We start from the raw sequence: 18,128 nt of genomic DNA, 5'->3' as shown, positions 1-18,128 counted from the left end.
TCTCCATGAGGATTATTAAAATAGTTTTAAGGGTGGTCTATGAGAGTGAAAAAATAAAAGTGATTTTCAAAAGCCCCAGAAGGGGGGCATTTTATTCCGCAATGCTGTTTATGATCCTCACCCCTGGAGCAACTGTGTGGAGAGCAACTGTGTGGAGAGTTGTTCAGCTACATAAGCACTGAACCACACGCACCCCATGGTGGGCATGGGTCGAGTGTGTCAGGGACCTTGGCAGGTTGGCTGTGGAGCAAGGGCCTTAGGTTGCCTATTGACCTGGACTCTGCAGTCATCATCTAAGACCCTTCTTTGTGTCTCCTCCATGAGATGTCTGGAGGGCGGCAACACGAGAACGGGCCTTTTCTGCAGCGTCTGTGGATTCCCTCCCCAGGGAGGTTCGTCTGGCGCCTTCATTATACATCTTTAGATGACAGGAAAAAACATTCCTTTTCAACCAGGCCTTGAGCTGGTTGGTATTCTATGGCCTTTTAAATGTGTTTGTTGGAGAGGGGTTTTAACTATTTATTTTGTGCTTCTTATCCTGTGCTTTTATCTTGTGAACTGCCCTGAGATCTTTGGATGAAGGGAGTGAAAAATTTAATAAATCAAAAAAGTTGCCTCTGTAGGAGATTAGCTAGTTCTCCTGGTTATAGATGTTCTCCACAACCCTAAGCAGAATAGTCTTAAATCCTTCTCGTGTCTCTGGTTGTATGTGAGCTATGTCATTCCTTGCACATAAGCACACCATGCCAAAGCCAGCTGAGTTTTCCTTATGGGTTGTCATCTTGATCTGATGATGGCTCAGGTATTCACGTTGCTGAAGGCAGTGCCCAGGCTGAAGGGAGCCTGTCAAGGCTATTTCACTAGCAAGCAAGTTACATCACACCTGTATCATTGGCTCTGACTGGCCAGGAAATTCTTCCAGTCACTGGCCCACTGAAGGAATGGAAGGGGCAGAGAAGTCATGGGAAATGCTGAAGCAGCATAGAATCTGCTGGCTAAATGTGGCTATGCATCTAATCCATATGCTCCTTGCTTCCAGCCTTTATTTTTATGAAATACTGTATCATACTTCCTGTCCAGTGCCAATGACTGATGACTTCTCTACCTTGATCTCATTCTTTCTCGTCTGCCAGCAGTCTGGATTTCCTATCAGTTGTAACTCTCCTTTACACGGAGCGTAAGTTTTTGTTTTGTTTTTAAAACCGTAAGTTTCTACATTCTATTTAATGCTGACTCCAAACTCCATATTCTCCCACATTTGCAAGGGCAGAAGAAAAAGGGCCGACCAGCTTGCTCATCTGCCTCTCGATTATGTCAGTGAAAAAGTCTTGATGATAAAACCGGAGGACAGGTTTTCACTAACGCTCTGCAACGATTTCTTGTGCGGAACATGAAGAACAGATTGAGGGCCAGTGGCGATCCACGCGAAATCATGCAAGTTAGGGGCCACTGATGCTTTGTGAGCGAGAAATGCTGGTCTGTGTGAGGACCAGGCCATTCTCGGGATCAAGATGTGATGAAACCACTCAGCGCCATGCAAAAAGCTCAACAAAGGGTCTCAGATGGTACAAACAGGCTTAGCTTTGTTTATCCCAATGAAGCTACTACACTGATATATATATCCGTTCATAGTTATGCACATAAAAAGGCAGAAGGAAAACAAGTATTCCGCTGGGTATAAAATGTTATACAAATGGCATCTGTTTTAAGACATATTCGTTTTCAAGCAAGTTATCTCTGAATTTGATTACACGCATACACCTCTTTCTCTCTCTCAATGTAAATTTTGTTTTTGTCCAATTCCATGGCCTAGACGAAACCTTCGGCCCTTCCAGTGTACACGCATCCGAACAGATACTCCAAGTACTACCAAAAAGGGCCATCGGCTTCCTGTTACCTTTTGTCTGACAGGAAGAAACTCCAGAGTTTCTCCTTGTCTTGTTCACTTCATCAAAATCCAATAAAGGAATTAAATGAAGCGACACTATTATATACTGTTACCTAGATCTTGACCTAGTAATTGATTTGATATCCTTCTTGTCGTCGTCTAACTTCTTGTCCTCAGAAGATTTTGCGTCCTGAAGGTTTTCGTCTCCCTCGTCATCAGATTTAATTTCGGAGCTCCCTGAAGATACGCTTTGTCCTTGAAGGCCAGTTGGCATGCCTAGGTGGGACAAACAAGCAGACACACATTTCCTGGTAATATAACTTAAGCAAAGGTATTAAGGAATTTGTATGCACATTCCTCAGAAGTGCAGCTATTGTTGTACTGTCTTTCCTTAACTGCAGAATTTCTTTTCACAAAGGGGGATTTTAAGGAAATAGTGGTTAAAACCGGTTCCCCAGCTCCGATTTCGTGGCTCTGGTCTATTCTGATCTGCTTTGGAAGCGTCAACAATTTCAATGCCTACAGATCACCAGATTTAACTGGTGGTTAGAAACCATAATTGTGATCAAGCACACACATATCTACAATCAAGGGCAAGCAAAGATACTAGGCGATGAGACAACAAGAAGATCTTTCAACAGCATTTTCTGAAGGAGAATAAATTTAGGACTATCTAATTTTCTGAAGGGGTATTCTTAATTTATTTGGCTGCAAGCAGTCCTTCTCTACTGCACGGAAGTAAGTTTGGGAGGGGCTGGGGGGTTGGAGAAAGGCCAGCTATTGACAAGACCAGATAACACAGGGGAATAAATTGTTGATAAGAAAGCCTATTCCTTAATACACAAGGTACTCACTAGGCAAGTCACCAAATCCAATCCCCTGCAACGCAGGAAACTTTTGCCCAATGTGGAGATCAAGCCCACAACCCTGAGATTAAAAGTTTTATTGAATATCTTCTGGATTGACGGTATTCCACTCCAAGAAAGAAACAGAGACTCTGTTTTGGTCCCAATCTCCTATTCATGTACCATAAATTCTGCCAATGCCATCTTATTAGGGTCTATATAAGTCATGATGCTACCCTTCATCATTTCATTGGCTATGAACCCCAAACTGGTGTCTTAACAAATCTTTTAATTTTTTGCAGAGCCCCTTAAAACTGACTGCTCCTCATATTTTATAATCCTGACTTGCTGATTCATCTCTGTACTGCTCCTGATTTCCCCCTCAAATTTAGGTGCTACCTAGCTTGAGTAATGCCGATCCCCATGTGCTGATTTTTCTCCTTAAGTCTTCCAAATTCAGTTCCCCATTCATGCTCCCATCCTGTTTTCTTTAATGTGTGTATTCAGATATAATAGAATATTTTTTGCAATCCCCACTGGAATAATTTTCCAGTCCCCCGGTTGATGATCTGGCTTCCCCTTTCTAATTTAAAGAGGTACGTTCAACAATGAGCAATGCCTGTACCCCTGAGTATCCGCATTGTAAAATTCTTTTATACCAGTGGCTATGAATAATGCTCAGTTTAACTTATAAGATAGCAGAGCCTGATGTTCAAGTGATTTCAATCAATAATTTGTGTGGGGTAGGGGGACCTCAGGTTCTCACATTTCCTTGAAAAAACATACACCCTACATTTGCCTCTGTAAATAAAGTTTCTCATTCTCCATCTTCTCCCCCACCCAAGTGTATGGTGTGGTAGAATGAGCCCTTGTGGTTAGCTGTGGGGTGATGCAACTCTCCATGGCAGTCCCCACCACTGGATGAATTAGCCCAGCAAAAGGGACAACAAGAGTGGACCAGAAAGGAGACTGTTTCTATTTGGCCTGCTTCGGGTGAATAGGAGCCCAAAGATGGGACGTAATCACTTTCAGTTTACCAGCGATGAAGCTGAGCACAACATAAGGGCTTTGCCTGCCCATCAATCACTGACCCTTACGTCTGCTACAAACCTATACTGAGCTCACTAAGGTCTCATCCAAATACAACATCTGATGATTCCGAGGATAAACATATTCTGTTATAATGGATTCTCCTTAAAACACTATATAAATTTATACTGTATTCTGACCCCTGGGCTTCAAATCAGTTATATGGACATTTGCTGTTTTGCATAAACAGGAAGGAGGAGGCTCCACTGGAGACTGGATACATATTACAGTCCACCCACCCCCGAGACATGACAGTATTATGGAAACATTGTTACTCATGATGTATACACTCATTTTTATTTTATTAATCCTAAATTCATTGCAGTCTTGCGCTTCAGAAACATGCAAAGCCAACCAAACTGAGGCAGAAGAAATCTATGTGTACATAACGAGCAGTAATGGTTCATTGTGTTCCCTCTAATAATTGTTGCTGTTGGCAGCTGTCTGTCTCAAGAGACAATGGAGTGTGCCCCCGGAGGTGAGGTCAGCCCGCTGTGTTAGCAGCACTGAAGTGACATCTTGGGGAGCAAGCCTGGGCAGTGTGTATGGAAGTCCAGGGCTGCCCAGAGGACAAGACCCTGCTCTTGGCCTTGCTGATGTGGTCAGAAGGAAAGCAGAACAGCATTTAGTAGGAATCTGCCTTATACCCAGGTCCTTCTAGCTCACTCTGTCTGCTACAGCTCTCTAGAGTTTCAGACAAAGGCCTTTTCCAGCCCTATCCAGAGATGGACCTGGTACTTTTCTCATGCAAAGCTATGTGCTCAACAACAGAGCTACAATTTTTCTTGTTGATTGTCTGGATATAGCCTTGGCTCCAGTCAACTTCCATAATACTGCTGCATAGGTATTTATCAATGTCACAGGATCCCACCCCCCACTCCCAAAGCACAGTAAGCACCTGGACCATGAAGACAATTTACTTGAAAGCTTGCAGATGTGGTAATACTTTAGGGCTCTCTGCATCACAGAACTACCAATTCTCTCCAGTAAACAGGCCTCCTCATTAGAGTGTTCATGTAACTACATATCCTGTCTGCAAACAAACCCAAACTGTTTGTTTATTATATTTGCCTCATGCAGAAGCCCCTAGGCCAGGGATAGCCAATGTGGTGTTGCCTGCCAGATGTTGTGGACTACAATTCCTATGATGCAGGGAATTCTAGTCCATAATATTTGAAGGCTAGCACACTGCCTACCTTTATTCTACGCAAAGCACAGAAAACCAGATTTTAAAATTTGACAGCCAAATACAACTATTAATAGGGGAAAAAAGAAAAGCAACTTCAGCCCTGGTACAATTACACCGAAACAAATGAACAAGCATCTCCTATCCATGAAATAATCTAGTTAGCTGTTGCATCTAGCGAGTATTATGTTGCTATCGTTGGACTTGTATGTTTGAACTAATGACGAAGTCCAACAAATTGCTGCATCAACTTTAAAGGACATTGTTCATCCAGTGGCAATGACAGTGCAACATCAAGGTCTAAAAATACTGTGGAAAACCACATTGCAGGACTGCTCACAGGTCTGCTGACATAATGGAGCAGGATTCAGTTATGGGACAAAAATGCATCACTCAGAGTCTGGCGCTCCCTTACTCACCTCTGTATGGATCTTGAGGCTGGTTTAAGTCGGGAGATGTAGCAGACTGTACTGGCAGCTGTGGGACTGGGACCTGATTTGGCACGAGCGGATGGCTGCCGCGGAGGCCAACAGCATCCTCACGATGAGCCCCAACCTGCAACAGAAGAGCAGCGGGGAGGCGTTAATAGGAACCTGTTTGGGTGAAACGAAGGAGAGAAGCAGCAGCTCCTAGAGACTGTAAGGGGAGAGGCTGGAAAGAGACGTGGGCATTTAAGAATAATGCCAAGGTTCCCCATAGCGTTTCACTAGAGGGCGCCTGGGTACTGCTATAGGTACATACTCTGTATGTATATGCAAAAACACTTAACGCTCAGTAAGATGCTGTGCAGCACATTTAGTGACAAATACGGCAGAGGAGCTCAGGCAGGTAAAACGTCAAATTGCCTCTCCCAGGGTGCTGCAGCGGAGAGCACTGATTCGTACCCATCTGTCTTCTATCATGTCCGCCAACAGATCTGACAATTATCTTAATGCCCATATGCTTAATTGTGGGCTTCTCAATTCCCTCATTGCTATCAGAAATCCTGCAGGAATTTCAATTTGGCATCAGACTTTCGTTTTAGGGGGATAAGATTCTTGGGCCTGCCATTCCCCCCTCCCTTTCCTCCCCCCTCCCCACTTTCATAATGCCAGCTAAGCCTCTGACAGTGGGAGCCACTGAAGTTATCCGACATTTCCCCCCACCCCCACCAGTTTGGAGCAAACACATATATCTATCTATATATGTATAAAACACCTGGCTTTCCAAAAACTAGAAGCCCAGGCCCCACTCTAAATTAATCTTCACTGTTATGTCATTAACCACAGAATTTCAGCTCCAAAAGGGGCAGTTTTCTTTGCCAACGCAATGACTCTGGATAATATATCAATAAAGGTTTTATTAACCACACCAGTAATGCCATCATTGTAGGCATGATGGTGTCAGCATAATGGCACTATTGGCATTAATGGATGGAGCCAGAATAAGGGAGACAAAATTTCCGCATGCTGCACTGTTGTTCAGTGCACCTGTGGGTTAAATCTGTTTTGAGTTTAAGTAAAGAAAAAGATACACAAGGACACAACACAGCCTTGCTATTCTAAGTGTGCAAGGAAACATACAAAATGGTTGCCTAATCAGATTGACTGGAAGTCTTATTTATGTACCACTTCTGCTGCTACTCTTACTGACTACAACAATGTACCTGAAACTATTAAGGTCCTGTACAAATATAAGAGAACAAGACAAGGATCTCCCTAATAGACCTATTAGGGAGGAAAGGGAATGAAGGGAAAACAGAAAAGCAGGGCCTGCTAGAAAAGCTAGGGTGAAGAGATGCCTGCTAAGAAGTTGCTTGATGTCAAATGTCAGGTGGAGGGACATTCCAGGGGGAAGAGGGAGCAAGGGGAAAGGAACATAGATGGAAATAACATAAGAAGAGCCTGGTGGATCAGGCCCATTGCCCATCTAGTCCAGCATTCTGCTCACACCGTGGCCAACCAGACTCACATGCAAAGCCCGCAAGCAGGACCTAAGCCAGGCTTCCTCAAACTCAGCCCTCCAGATGTTTTGAGACCACAATTCCCATCATCCCTGACCACTGGTCCTGCTAGCTAGGGATCATGGGAGTTGTAGGCCAAAAACATCTGGAGTGCCGAGTTTGAGGAAGCCTGACCTAAGCACAAGAGTGCTCTTCTCCCCTCCAGTGGTTTCCAGCAACTAGTATTCAGAAAGCATTACTGCCTCTGATTGTGGAGGCAGAGCCGGTAACCTTAAGTCTATCTAAGGGATTGGGGGAATAGGGGGAAAGGTCTGGGAGTAGCATGTAGAGAAAGAAGACAAAAGGGGTTTTAAAAAAATCCCTCCATGGGTAGCAGGAATGCAACTGCTGCTTGTCCACCTGATACATTTGAAATCTGCTGTTCCTGGGGACATGGCGGCCACTGGGTGCACCACTGTGGGAGGGCCTTGGGCCAGAGGAACAGGGCCACGGGCCACGGAATCCCTTGAAGGAAAGCCCATAGCACCGTGAAGATGAGATAATGAAGATTACATATTCCTGTGCAGCTGTTCTTCCTCCATGCAATTACCATTGTGCGATGGGGAGAGCAGGGGTGAGTCCACTGTCCCCTCCCCTTCCATACATCCCCACTCTGGCAGCCCCCCTCCATGTGTTTGGGGCTGCACATCTGCAATGGGGAAGGCTCCTGGCCTGATGAGGGTACTAAACCAAGTGGGGAGGTTAATTGGCTGTAGCAGGCTCTCTGTTGCGACGTCCAGCCCCCAACATGTGGGAGTGGGTAAGGTCATAGGGTTCACCCCTCAAATGATGATAAGCATGTGAGGCTGGAGAACGACTGAACAGGTCGCCTTGCAAGATCAGGAATCTCAAAAGGTGGTAACAGCACAAAAAGAAGCTATGACATGTAGAAATTAAGTAAGAAGGAAATAGTCTTAAATTTATTATGATACCTTTGAAATCCACAGCATACTTAGAATGGTTTACACCTTGAAATGCAATTGCTTTTATTCCAGACATTCCTATTCAGTCAGGAATGGTTTCATCTTACTGTATCGGAACCCTGTGGGTCCACAGAATATGGCATTTTGATTCCCTAATGGTATCATTCACTGATCAGAATTTGCAGAGGTTAAGAACAAGGAATGTTTCTAATCAGGCCTACGAGACAATATAGCCTAATTGTTACCAGGAAGACTGAAAGACAGATTAAAAAGAATTCTGCCAAGGCCAAGAAGAAGAAAAAGAAAAGGCATGGTATACTAGGCATAACGTTGCTAATCCACAATGACTATAAATGACAATTCTCCATTGATTGCATTTTAAAATTATTAATTTCAAGGTAATGGCCCTCTTATCTGGAGGACTTCCACAAACAGGAGTTATATGCAATAATCCCCAAATGGATCCAAGAAGAAAATTCTAGAATGTTGAAAGACAAGTATAAAAAGGCAAGAAGGCACTGTACAGTCTAGAATGGAGTCCAAAGTTGAGATTCTACAATTGTTACAAGATGGCAATGAAGAAGCAGAAGCTGCTGGGCCAAATCCTGCCCTTAGAGAGTGTTGCCTGGCCCCTTAGTTGCCAACCTAGAGGAAATGTCTCTGACACAACAGAACTTGCTAGCACACCTCTTTAGGGAATGGGGACTGAAGGAATAACAACTCTCTTAATTCCTTAGACTGGCCCTTCAGAAATATTGATTGCTGACTAGGGTTTTAAAGAGGCTCTGAAATAAACGGCAAAGTGAAGGATTTTTAACAAATCTCAAAGATTTAACCGAGTCCTATTGCCTTGGGATTGTATGAGAAATAACAACTGTAGCCAACTACTGTTTTTTTCGTGGACAAATGCAGTTCAGGCACTGAAGGCAATTATCTGTTTTCATTCTTGGGTGGAGTTAATGTAAGAGTTATAATGATTTCATCTGGATCTATCATGTAATGAGAGAGAGAGAGAGAGAGAGAGGGAGAAGGCACACGTATTACCATGACAATGGAGCAGATCTTTCCTGGCCAGTGTAAAGAGGTTAATATATTTTGAAAGATCTCCACCAAATTAAAAAATCCCTACTAACCCATGTCCAAAATTTGGGAATAAGCAACTAAGAATGTCACTTCTGGACATTATAGAACTCTACAGTTCTATGATGCTATGATTTCTAGCTGTCATATGCAAGAACAATTTACACTGGATTTCCACCAAAGAAAAGTTCAGGGTTTTTTCCATATATTTTTTAAAAACACACAGACAAATGGACTGCAGCTTCTGAGTAAATGAGAAAGGGAGACCCTCTTGCACTTTAAGAGCTACCAAATTGATTGTGGCAAGAAGCAGCATGGAGAACTGGCAGGTTTGTATGAAGAAACAGCTGTATAATGTTAGGCTAAAATGAATAAGCACATTTTAAGACATGCAGTATTGGGACAAATCCATGCTCCACTGATGTCCAAGACCATGGATGAATACTGAGCACAGGTAAGCATTTGCTCTGGCCAGAATTTGGTATGTCTGACTTCTACTGAATCATAAGACTATTGAACCCTTAGCCAAATAATGTTCAAAAGGACAAATGTGTGTGAGAGAGAAAGAAAGAGAGAGTAAGAGCACGGGGCAGTGGCTTTTGAATATTCGGGTTGAGAAAGCTGTCTGTTGATTACTGTCTATTGCAGCTGGAATGCAGTGCCACCCCAAACAATGCTTTGAACAGGAGCAAAAATCAAATTTCTCTCTGTGTGGCACAGGATAGAAAAGAGAGACAATGAACTGAAAAGCAATTTTTTTAAAAAGTCAAACATTCCTCATCCTCAGCATGTACACACACACGCAACCTCAATCATTTGTCCTGTCCTTATTATGAACAAATGAGGTAGAAAGGGGAAAGTATTATTTAGTACAACAATGGAGAAAGATAGGAGACTCACTGAGACATTTTCAAGTGGCATTTCCCTCCCCTGAACCACGTGGTGAGAATATGTAGCCAAGAAGCCACAGAATGAGAGAGGAAGACCTTATTCAGCTACTGGTTCAAAGCACAAATGTGAATATTCTGTGAAGCACTGATTGCTCTGTTTCTATGCAATTTGAGTGCGGTCCAGAAGGTCGGCCTGGGCATTGTCAAGCTGCTTGTAGCAGACCTTGAGGGCTTCCAGACGTTAAGAGCCCAATTTATTCCTGGTGAAATTCCAGTGATGGCAAGAGAATTATGGCAAGGCCAGCTGGTGTAAAAGGATTCATTCAATCCCACTCTGGTTTCGTAACCCTTCTTCGTCTATGTGCAAATATAGCAAGCTGCTTTATGCAACATCAGACCAGTGGTCCATCCAGACTAGAATTAGCTACTCAGACTGGCAGCAGCTTTCCAGGCCCTCCTACCCAATAACATTTTGCTGATGATGATGCTGGGACTTCCTGCATGTCAAGTGTCTGCTCTATGACTGAGCACTTCTCTGGTTATTATTCTATGGTTCTTCCTCTTTCTTCTACCTCATTCTCAGGTAAACATGTCCTTGCAGGGATCAGAAGTATCCTAAGACATCCTTCTGACTTATTTGCAATGTCCAAGCTAGAATCAAAACTATGGAATCAGTTCCCTTCTGAATTAATGCAAGGGTCAACAGTAATGTTGTTCAAGTGCTTGCTAAAAACGTCACTGATTTTCTCAACAGTACCAGTTGGCTGTGTTTCTTAATTTTAAGTGCACATTCATAGGATGACACTGAAGTCTTCCCAGTAAGGTTCATAGAACAACTGTTTTGTATATTCTTTGTGTTCGCTGGCCTGATCTTTGGAGCAAAACCCTGCATTATAAATAGGTTCAGTTTCAGTAACCTACCAATGAACCAAAGGAATGAACCAAATTCTGTTCTTGTTGTTTTCTCATTGTCAGCTTTTTAATGACATTGTACACATATGGAGAGTTCTAGTGATGAAGGAGCAGCACACTTTGATGCTCTCTAATGGTTCCTTATTTCTGGCCTCCATCTAGGTTGCCATGCCCTCAACAGGAAACAATGCCTCTCCCTTTAAACAAGGAATGGGGAACCTGTTGGCCTCCAGATGTTGCTGGCCTACAACTCACCTAATCATCCCTGACCATTGGATTGGCCATTCTGACGGAGGCTGATGGGAGCTGGAGCACAGCAACATCTGGAGAACCACTGACTCCCCATCCCTGAAAGCTCTGGGTGTGAGGCAGCAGCCACTGTGCTTCCTACCCAGATTCTCCACCAGTTCTATTGCCTGGCCTGCAACTGCTATGGACAGCGGGCTAGAGGACGAGGCGATGAGTGAAAGGGCAGGTGCAGGATTGGAGTGCAAGGTAAAACAACTGGAACTTTGCCCAGAGGCTTGGTATATTTAATGGAACTACCCCAGGCAAGAATCTAACAGCCCTGCAGCCTCAACCTGCCCTCTTTTCTTCCACAATCTCCAAAACATTTCCTTGCTTTATGGTAACCTGAATGCTAGATCCAGAGCAAAATAAACTAAAATTGACAAGGTGCGAATAATTTAATCTGACGGCAGAATTGCTGTGGAATCAAGAGAAACATATGCACGCTTAACTTCTATTGCCATCATTGGGATCCGAGCAGCAAGATTTCAATTTGGGCAGGAAAACTTTCTCTAGATTGTGGTTTCTTGGCACACCCACTGGCTACCTCCCTGAATGTGGATTTTCTACTTGCCTAGAGTACACATGGCTCTGTACACGGCTACATCTGTACAAGCAGGCATAAAAACCTCATTCACATTAAACTGTTAAGTATACATATTTGATAGATGAGATCATCCCCTCCCACCCCCCACCCAGTAAACACGGAAAGAAAAGTTGATGTATTCTCACTGTAATCAGACACCCATCGACACAGAAAACTGTTTTGGTGTCTTTGAATCGTAATCTCCCCGTGAAATATCAATTATACCTGACAGGCTCAGAGTGTTAAATTCCAGTTTCAATTACCCTGCCAGTATCTGTCATATCAAAGGAAGGCAAAATGTATTTGCTCTAACGTGGAAAAACACACACCATTTAGCCCTAAAAGCGCATCTTTAAAAGTGGTAAGAAACACTCATCCAAATGTTAACTTTTATTGCACACAGATGGGCACTCTGAAGTTTTTGAATTGTGGGCAGCAGATAAAAGCTGCAAAAAATTAAAACAATGGAGGAAGGTTTCTTATGAAGTTATGAGAAGTATACCCTGCTGCTGCTTACAGTTAACTCTTTTCATACTGAGGGGCAGAACTTCAAAAGTTTTCTTACTTTTGAGGTATAATTACTTTAAAGAAAATTGAAACCAGTTCTCAAAAGAAAGCAAATGGGAGAAATTGGTGTATCTTCACAGCTTTGGAATTCTCAACGACAAACATGAGGCAAAAAAAAGAGGGGGGGTGCACATTGCACCTTTGCTTTTGTTTGTTTTTTAAACTGTCTTAACACTGCAATCCTAACCAGAAGCAAGTGCTGGTTTACTCCCAGGTAAGGATAAGAATATCTGTAAATTTCGGTTTCTCTCAATGGCTCATATATTTACCAATTTTAATTCAGTCCTCCACATTTCCACATCAGTTTGTGGCTGTTGTTTTCAACAACTACAATGTCCTCATGAAAATTCACGAATTTCTCCTAATACACACGTTTTTGCAAACCAATTCCCCCTAAAACAGTGGTATTTTGTATGTTATTTTCACTAGCATGTACATTTCATCAGCCGCTGCCCTAGCTTATGCATTTCTGTACACATTACTTGGCTGGAGAACTTCACTGCAAAATTCAGAGAACTGCGAATTTTGAAAGATTGGTGTGTTTTGGTTCAGGAAGTGAGAATTAAGTAGGATTGCCTATAAAATTCAAACTGAAATTAATTTCTCCCACATCCCTACACCCAGGTAAATTGCAGCCTAAATCTCATCAGATCAATGGATAACCAAATCTCCCACTACTGAATGCCACACAACACCTTGACCTGAATCAAAATTCTGTTACACTTTTTAGTAATCTAGAATTCAGAGTGGGTCTCGTACATTCATAACCATGTGAACAGATTGCCAATATTGTTTTGATGTATAGCATAGCCTTGGTGTGTTCAAGGTGGGCATCATAATTATAAATGAAATAAAGGGCTGTCAACGGCCACTAGCTATGACGGCTATGCTCTACCTCCACTGTCAGAGGCAGTGCGCCTCTGAATGACATTTGCTAGGAATCACAAGTGAACTGAGTGCAGTTTGGCTCCCTATAGGGATCCGAATGGCTACTGTGAGAACAGGATGCTAAACTAGATGGGCAACTGGGCTGATCTAGTCCCCTCTCCCCACCCAAGCAACTTGCTTAAAAATTGAAAAACTGCTCCGCTAGTTGGTCCTCAGAAAATGCATTACTTCACTAAGTTTTTAAATATGTTTTGGTCTAGGTTAATAGTGAAAATGTGTGAAACAGTTAAAAGACTGATTGTCGCAGGACTGGAAAAGATTTTTTTGCCTGAACTATTGGGCAGCCACTACCAATCAGGGGACGCATTACTGAGCCAGATAGATCAGTGGTCTGACAGTATAAAGGAGCGTCCTCTATACTGTATGCTATGACTGAAGTGAGACACTTTGGAAAACCAATCCTGGTCAGCCTCCTTTTCGTAAGAAAAACTGGGCACCTGCAATCCATGAAGATAGAGCTTGTCAAGCAAATAAAGCTGTGTTGCCAAAGCCGTTACTGACTAATGCACGTTTGGAAGAATACAGCCAACCAAATAAAACAATGGCAGGTCCTTATGCACACCCTATTTAATACGTTTTAAATGATGACCATTTTAAAAAAGAATCCAATTAGAAGTGTTAACGAAAAAGGCAAGGAAAGATGATGGCAAGCAGTCCACAAGGTGATGTGTGTTAACATGAGCCCAACACTGTCAAAATGTATAAGCTGGATGGAAAGCAGGTTTGTGCACAGCTCTTATAAACTTCCATGGCTAAGGAAAAAGGGAATGACGAAGGACACTTCCAACAGAATCGGGTTCTCACACTGTGTGTGCATGTTATTGGTCCGAATTATTCACTCTTATTTAACTGTGCTCAAAGTCTTTCATCTCCATGCTATACAATAATAGTTTCCATATGACTGGTGGCTTAGCTATAAATAAGATCAAAAGCAAAAGAAAGGATTTCATAGTAACCCCGGGGGGGGGGGAGAGGGAGAGAATCAGTATGAGCAGCATTAAATCAAGAAAAAATAGCAAAGTTTAACAGTTTTCTTTTTAAATACAGAAAAGTACCACAGAGTAATAAGCAGCTTTCCAAACAGCTTATGAAAAAGGCATTCTGCAAGTGGTCGTCATGTGCAAAATCCATTTAAACGTAACCAAAAGTGGCAAAGCAGAAGTTTGGCTTTCAAGAGAGAGCGAGAGCGAAAGAGAGAGAGGTACAGTGCCACGTCTTAAGTAGAGGGAGCAACCAGCTATAAACAAGGGGAGGGGGAGTTATTTTCATGTTTCTGCATACTGTAAGAGAAGACAATATGGCAGCACTCCACACATTTTTCTATGCTCTTCCTGTTCTGTTCTTTTTTAAAAAAACAGGGGTGGCGGGGTTGGATAATCTAGTATTATTATCATTATTATTGAAAGAATTGCGACATTGCTCAACTCGGGCCCATGAGCTCCGCACAAAAGGAAGTTTTATTTGGCTTCACATGTCCACTCAATGGGAAGAGCCAACTTCTCAAACTAATTTTCTTCTAGAGATGCAAAAACAACAATGCTAAGCTCCATCCCCTACTGGACAAACAGATGTTAATAATCCACAGGAGGGGATGCAGTTCCTTTGTGCCTATAGACCGCTAACACATGCACTTTTGCAGCGTTTTAATACATCTGAGGACATTTCTTGCCCTTTGGGAGGCTATCTTATGGGGACTGCTGCCTCTTTCTCCCGCCGCAGTCACACACTTACTCCTCTCTCTAAGCACCTAAATTGGCTGATTTGGCATTCTTTGTTTAACCCACAAGGTGGAAAGGAGACCGCAGTGCTTTAAAATGTGAATCGAGCAAAGCGTGGGGAGCAGCGATCTCCGCTGCCAATGAAATAAAGTCAGCAATGATTTCCTTCCTACGGAGATGATTATTCATTTTACATACTGGCTGAATTTGGAGACGCTCAAGATCCAAAAGCTACGGGATTAGGAATATTAGCGTTTAGCTGTACGTAATGGCCCTGCCAGCGCAACCCACAGAGTCAAAATAAACAGTGAAATGGGGTAGGCTGGATGCCTTATTCTTAAGGAAGAGAAGAATATCTTTCAAGAGACACATGCAGCTAGCCCAGTCTCTCCCTCTTTCTTCCCCACTTGCTTCTAAGCACCTGTTGAATGGTGACCTCAACTCTACACCTCAAGATTCAGACGTTTTACAAAACAGCTTTTTAAACAAAAGACAGCTGTTTCTCATCTACGCTACAGGGGAAATAGAAATCAGGGCAGCGCTGGAGAAATGTTACCCAGAGACTTCCTATTCTCCAATAACTTTCACACACCCAGCTGCACAATGGAGCCATCCATGTGTGGAAAAGCAGGGAACACAGGCTAATGCTAAATTAAAACGTGGAAACCAAATACTACTGTTTTAACAATACACCTAATTAGTTAGTTTCAAATGAATGAAGCCATTGTATTAGGTTTTTGGGTTTTTTTAAGTGTCATTTTATATAATGTCTGGATCCCCTGCTATCACTGTTATACTAAACATCAACACTATAGTGCAAAAATGATTTTAAGTGTGTGATATAATTATACAGAATTTGTAATGCTTACAAAATTAGATAGGCCTCAAACATTATGTAAAATGATTGGCTGCAGCCCCTTTTTAAATGATTCAACAAGATGTTTTATTGTTTGTGAAAGAAAACCTTTTTTTCAATTAAAAAAAAGCAATGTCACAATACCTTTTTGCATTATTGTGATAATGCTAAATGTGACAAGAGTTAAGCAATGTATTCCTTTTACTTAGTAAACAAGGCACAGCCTTTAAGATGATTTTAAGTTGTTCCCCTCTTTTGATACAAATGCCATAAAACAACTGCTACTTTATTTCCTAAGGGCGGTAAATTCCATGAGTTAATCTAATTTGGATGTTTAAAAACACACGGACAAGCATGTGGTCTTCCTGTGTGCGATCATGTGAAGCAAACAGGCAAATTGACAGCAGTATCCCCCAAACATAGCGGGCTGGATCCAAATGCGCCTTTTCATGAATGAAATGCACCCTTTTGTTTGTGGAAGGGGCTTGAATGCAGTGGAATGGAAAGCTAGTGGTAAGGGATCCCCCCCCTTTTTGCTGGTTTTCCCTTCTCCCTTGCAGCGCCTCCTATGCTGTTTACGAAAGTTCCACAGCCCACCAGCACAGATTTTTAAGGATGCGGGGAGAAGATGCAAGCGCAATCTTGGAACTCCACTCGCAGAATTTTCAATCAACATAATAAGCTGTTTTGCACATAAAACTATGGCTTACTGCAAATGTACAGGTTCCTCCTCTGGTCCTGCTGCTGCTGTGCTACCATCAGGAAAGCCATGGTTTGGCTTAGTGTGTTGTCTGAACCTGGGCTTGTGGTTTGTCATGCTCCAAGCCATGAGTAGTTGCCAGGACTAGTTCTAGGGCTTACAGCTTGTGGTTTGTCCAGAGGAGGCCAACAAAGAATCTGAGTTCGGACAACATGCTAAGCCAAACCGTGGAAGGATCAGGCTCACAGGAGAAACAAAGCAGCTGTGATCCATTTGTGCTAATCCCGAGACTCGTTTAGTGTTATGTGACTTAGTTCACAGCACGAGGACTGGGGAAGGAGTGTGGTGGCTGCAATCTCATCCCTGGGAAGCCCTCAGATTTGTGTGTTATAGCATGAAGCCATGGTTTGGCTCAGTGTTATGTGCAAACCAGCTCTCTGCTTCTGCAACTCAACATTTGTTGCACAGGCATGAAAAACATATACCTCACAATTCTACTGCTAGTGTTATCATACAAATGCCACTTTGCCAAACTCTCTTTAAACATCTCTAAACAAAATCGTCCAATATTCGTACAGCGGCAGGAGCTGTCCGAAGTAAGAACAATAATGCCGATAATGTCAAAAAAGGCGTTATCAGCTTGCTAACCACAATCTTCTCTTTTTTTAGTTGATTTCCCCCCAATATATGGTGTATTTTTCTGGGCCAGCCAATTTTATATTTGGGTGTATTTGAAGCCATATTTTCACAGCGTATCCTGTGCAATCACAGACAAACATCCATGTTGCATGTAGGTCAGTTTTTATGTTACATGGACTACAAAGCAACGGCCTGGACAAGCTGGGTGCACCTAAATTATTTCAATGACTGAAGTCTCTCAGAACACCTTATCTCAATTCCTGTGATAGTCTCTTTCAAAAGTCCTCACCTCTTCTATCTGATGACAGGGAACTGTTCTGATTCCCACTGGAGAGAGAACTTGCCCAGCAGAGGGCAAGATAGCATTTTAAGAATCTTGACATATATGGTTCAAATCATGTTTAGTCCAGTACTGTCTACTGTGGTTGGCAGTGGTCTCCAGACATACCTGGTTCAAATCATTTATGTAGTCCAGTACTGTCTATGTTGGTTGGCAGTGGTCTCCAGGGTCATAGGCAGGTTTTCATATTGGCCTCCTTTGCACAACACAGTAAGCCCTAGTTAATGGTTCACTGTATACACACTGATCTCGTGACCTATGCTCCTCTCTGCTTGCACCCTGGAGAAACAGCATCATCTCTGGCTTTGCATTACGACCAAAGAGCACCACGGCTAGAAGTGGTGGTTTGTTTGGAGTGGGGTGGGGGGACACAATGCCTAGTTCAGACATAATCTGAGCCAGGGATGATGGTTTGTTGCTCCTGCACAGAAGTGGAGATGAGAAAATCTGGCTATCCCATTTTATGTTGCACACTGGAGAAGACAGAATCCTGTCCTGGAAGCCCAGCTGCTATAGGCCAAAATTAAGAAGCTAAAAGAGTCGTGCTTTTGGGGACTAGTGGGCTGCTTTCTTTCAGGAGGGAAAACAGACCAACTTATATGAATGAGTCTTTGGCCTGTAACTCCTGTAGTCTTTTTGAATGGCCTTAAGTTAGTTAAAGTTTGTTGAAACAGTAAAAATCCACCATCTAA

At 42.7% G+C, this 18,128-nt stretch overlaps 1 protein-coding gene across 37 annotated transcripts in view; it reads right to left on the bottom strand.

Annotated features, from left to right (window-relative positions):
* The window catches only part of TCF4 (transcription factor 4), a 339,431-nt gene that overhangs the window by 10,041 nt on the left and 311,262 nt on the right, over nucleotides 1-18,128 (bottom strand). For 21 of the 37 annotated variants that reach the window (XR_014517238.1, XR_014517240.1, XM_083465957.1 and 18 more), the window contains 2 exons: nucleotides 5,428-5,563; nucleotides 2,002-2,164 (listed from right to left, as the gene is read on the bottom strand). Coding sequence is in view for 33 of the 37 variants with exons in the window: in XM_083465957.1 (XP_083322083.1) it covers nucleotides 2,002-2,164; nucleotides 5,428-5,563 (299 nt within the window). In the remaining 4 variants the exon portion in view is untranslated. The remainder of the gene's footprint in view (nucleotides 1-2,001; nucleotides 2,165-5,427; nucleotides 5,564-18,128) is intronic. The other 16 variants (XR_014517239.1, XR_014517241.1, XM_083465928.1 and 13 more) reach the window with 1 other exon arrangement.

This window comes from Podarcis liolepis, assembly GCF_965112155.1.
Source record: "Podarcis liolepis genome assembly, chromosome: 11".
NCBI classification, from domain to species: Eukaryota; Metazoa; Chordata; class Lepidosauria; order Squamata; family Lacertidae; genus Podarcis; species Podarcis liolepis.
The sequence above is the reverse complement of the archived record's forward strand: the minus strand, read 5'-3'. Positions and strand labels throughout refer to the sequence as shown.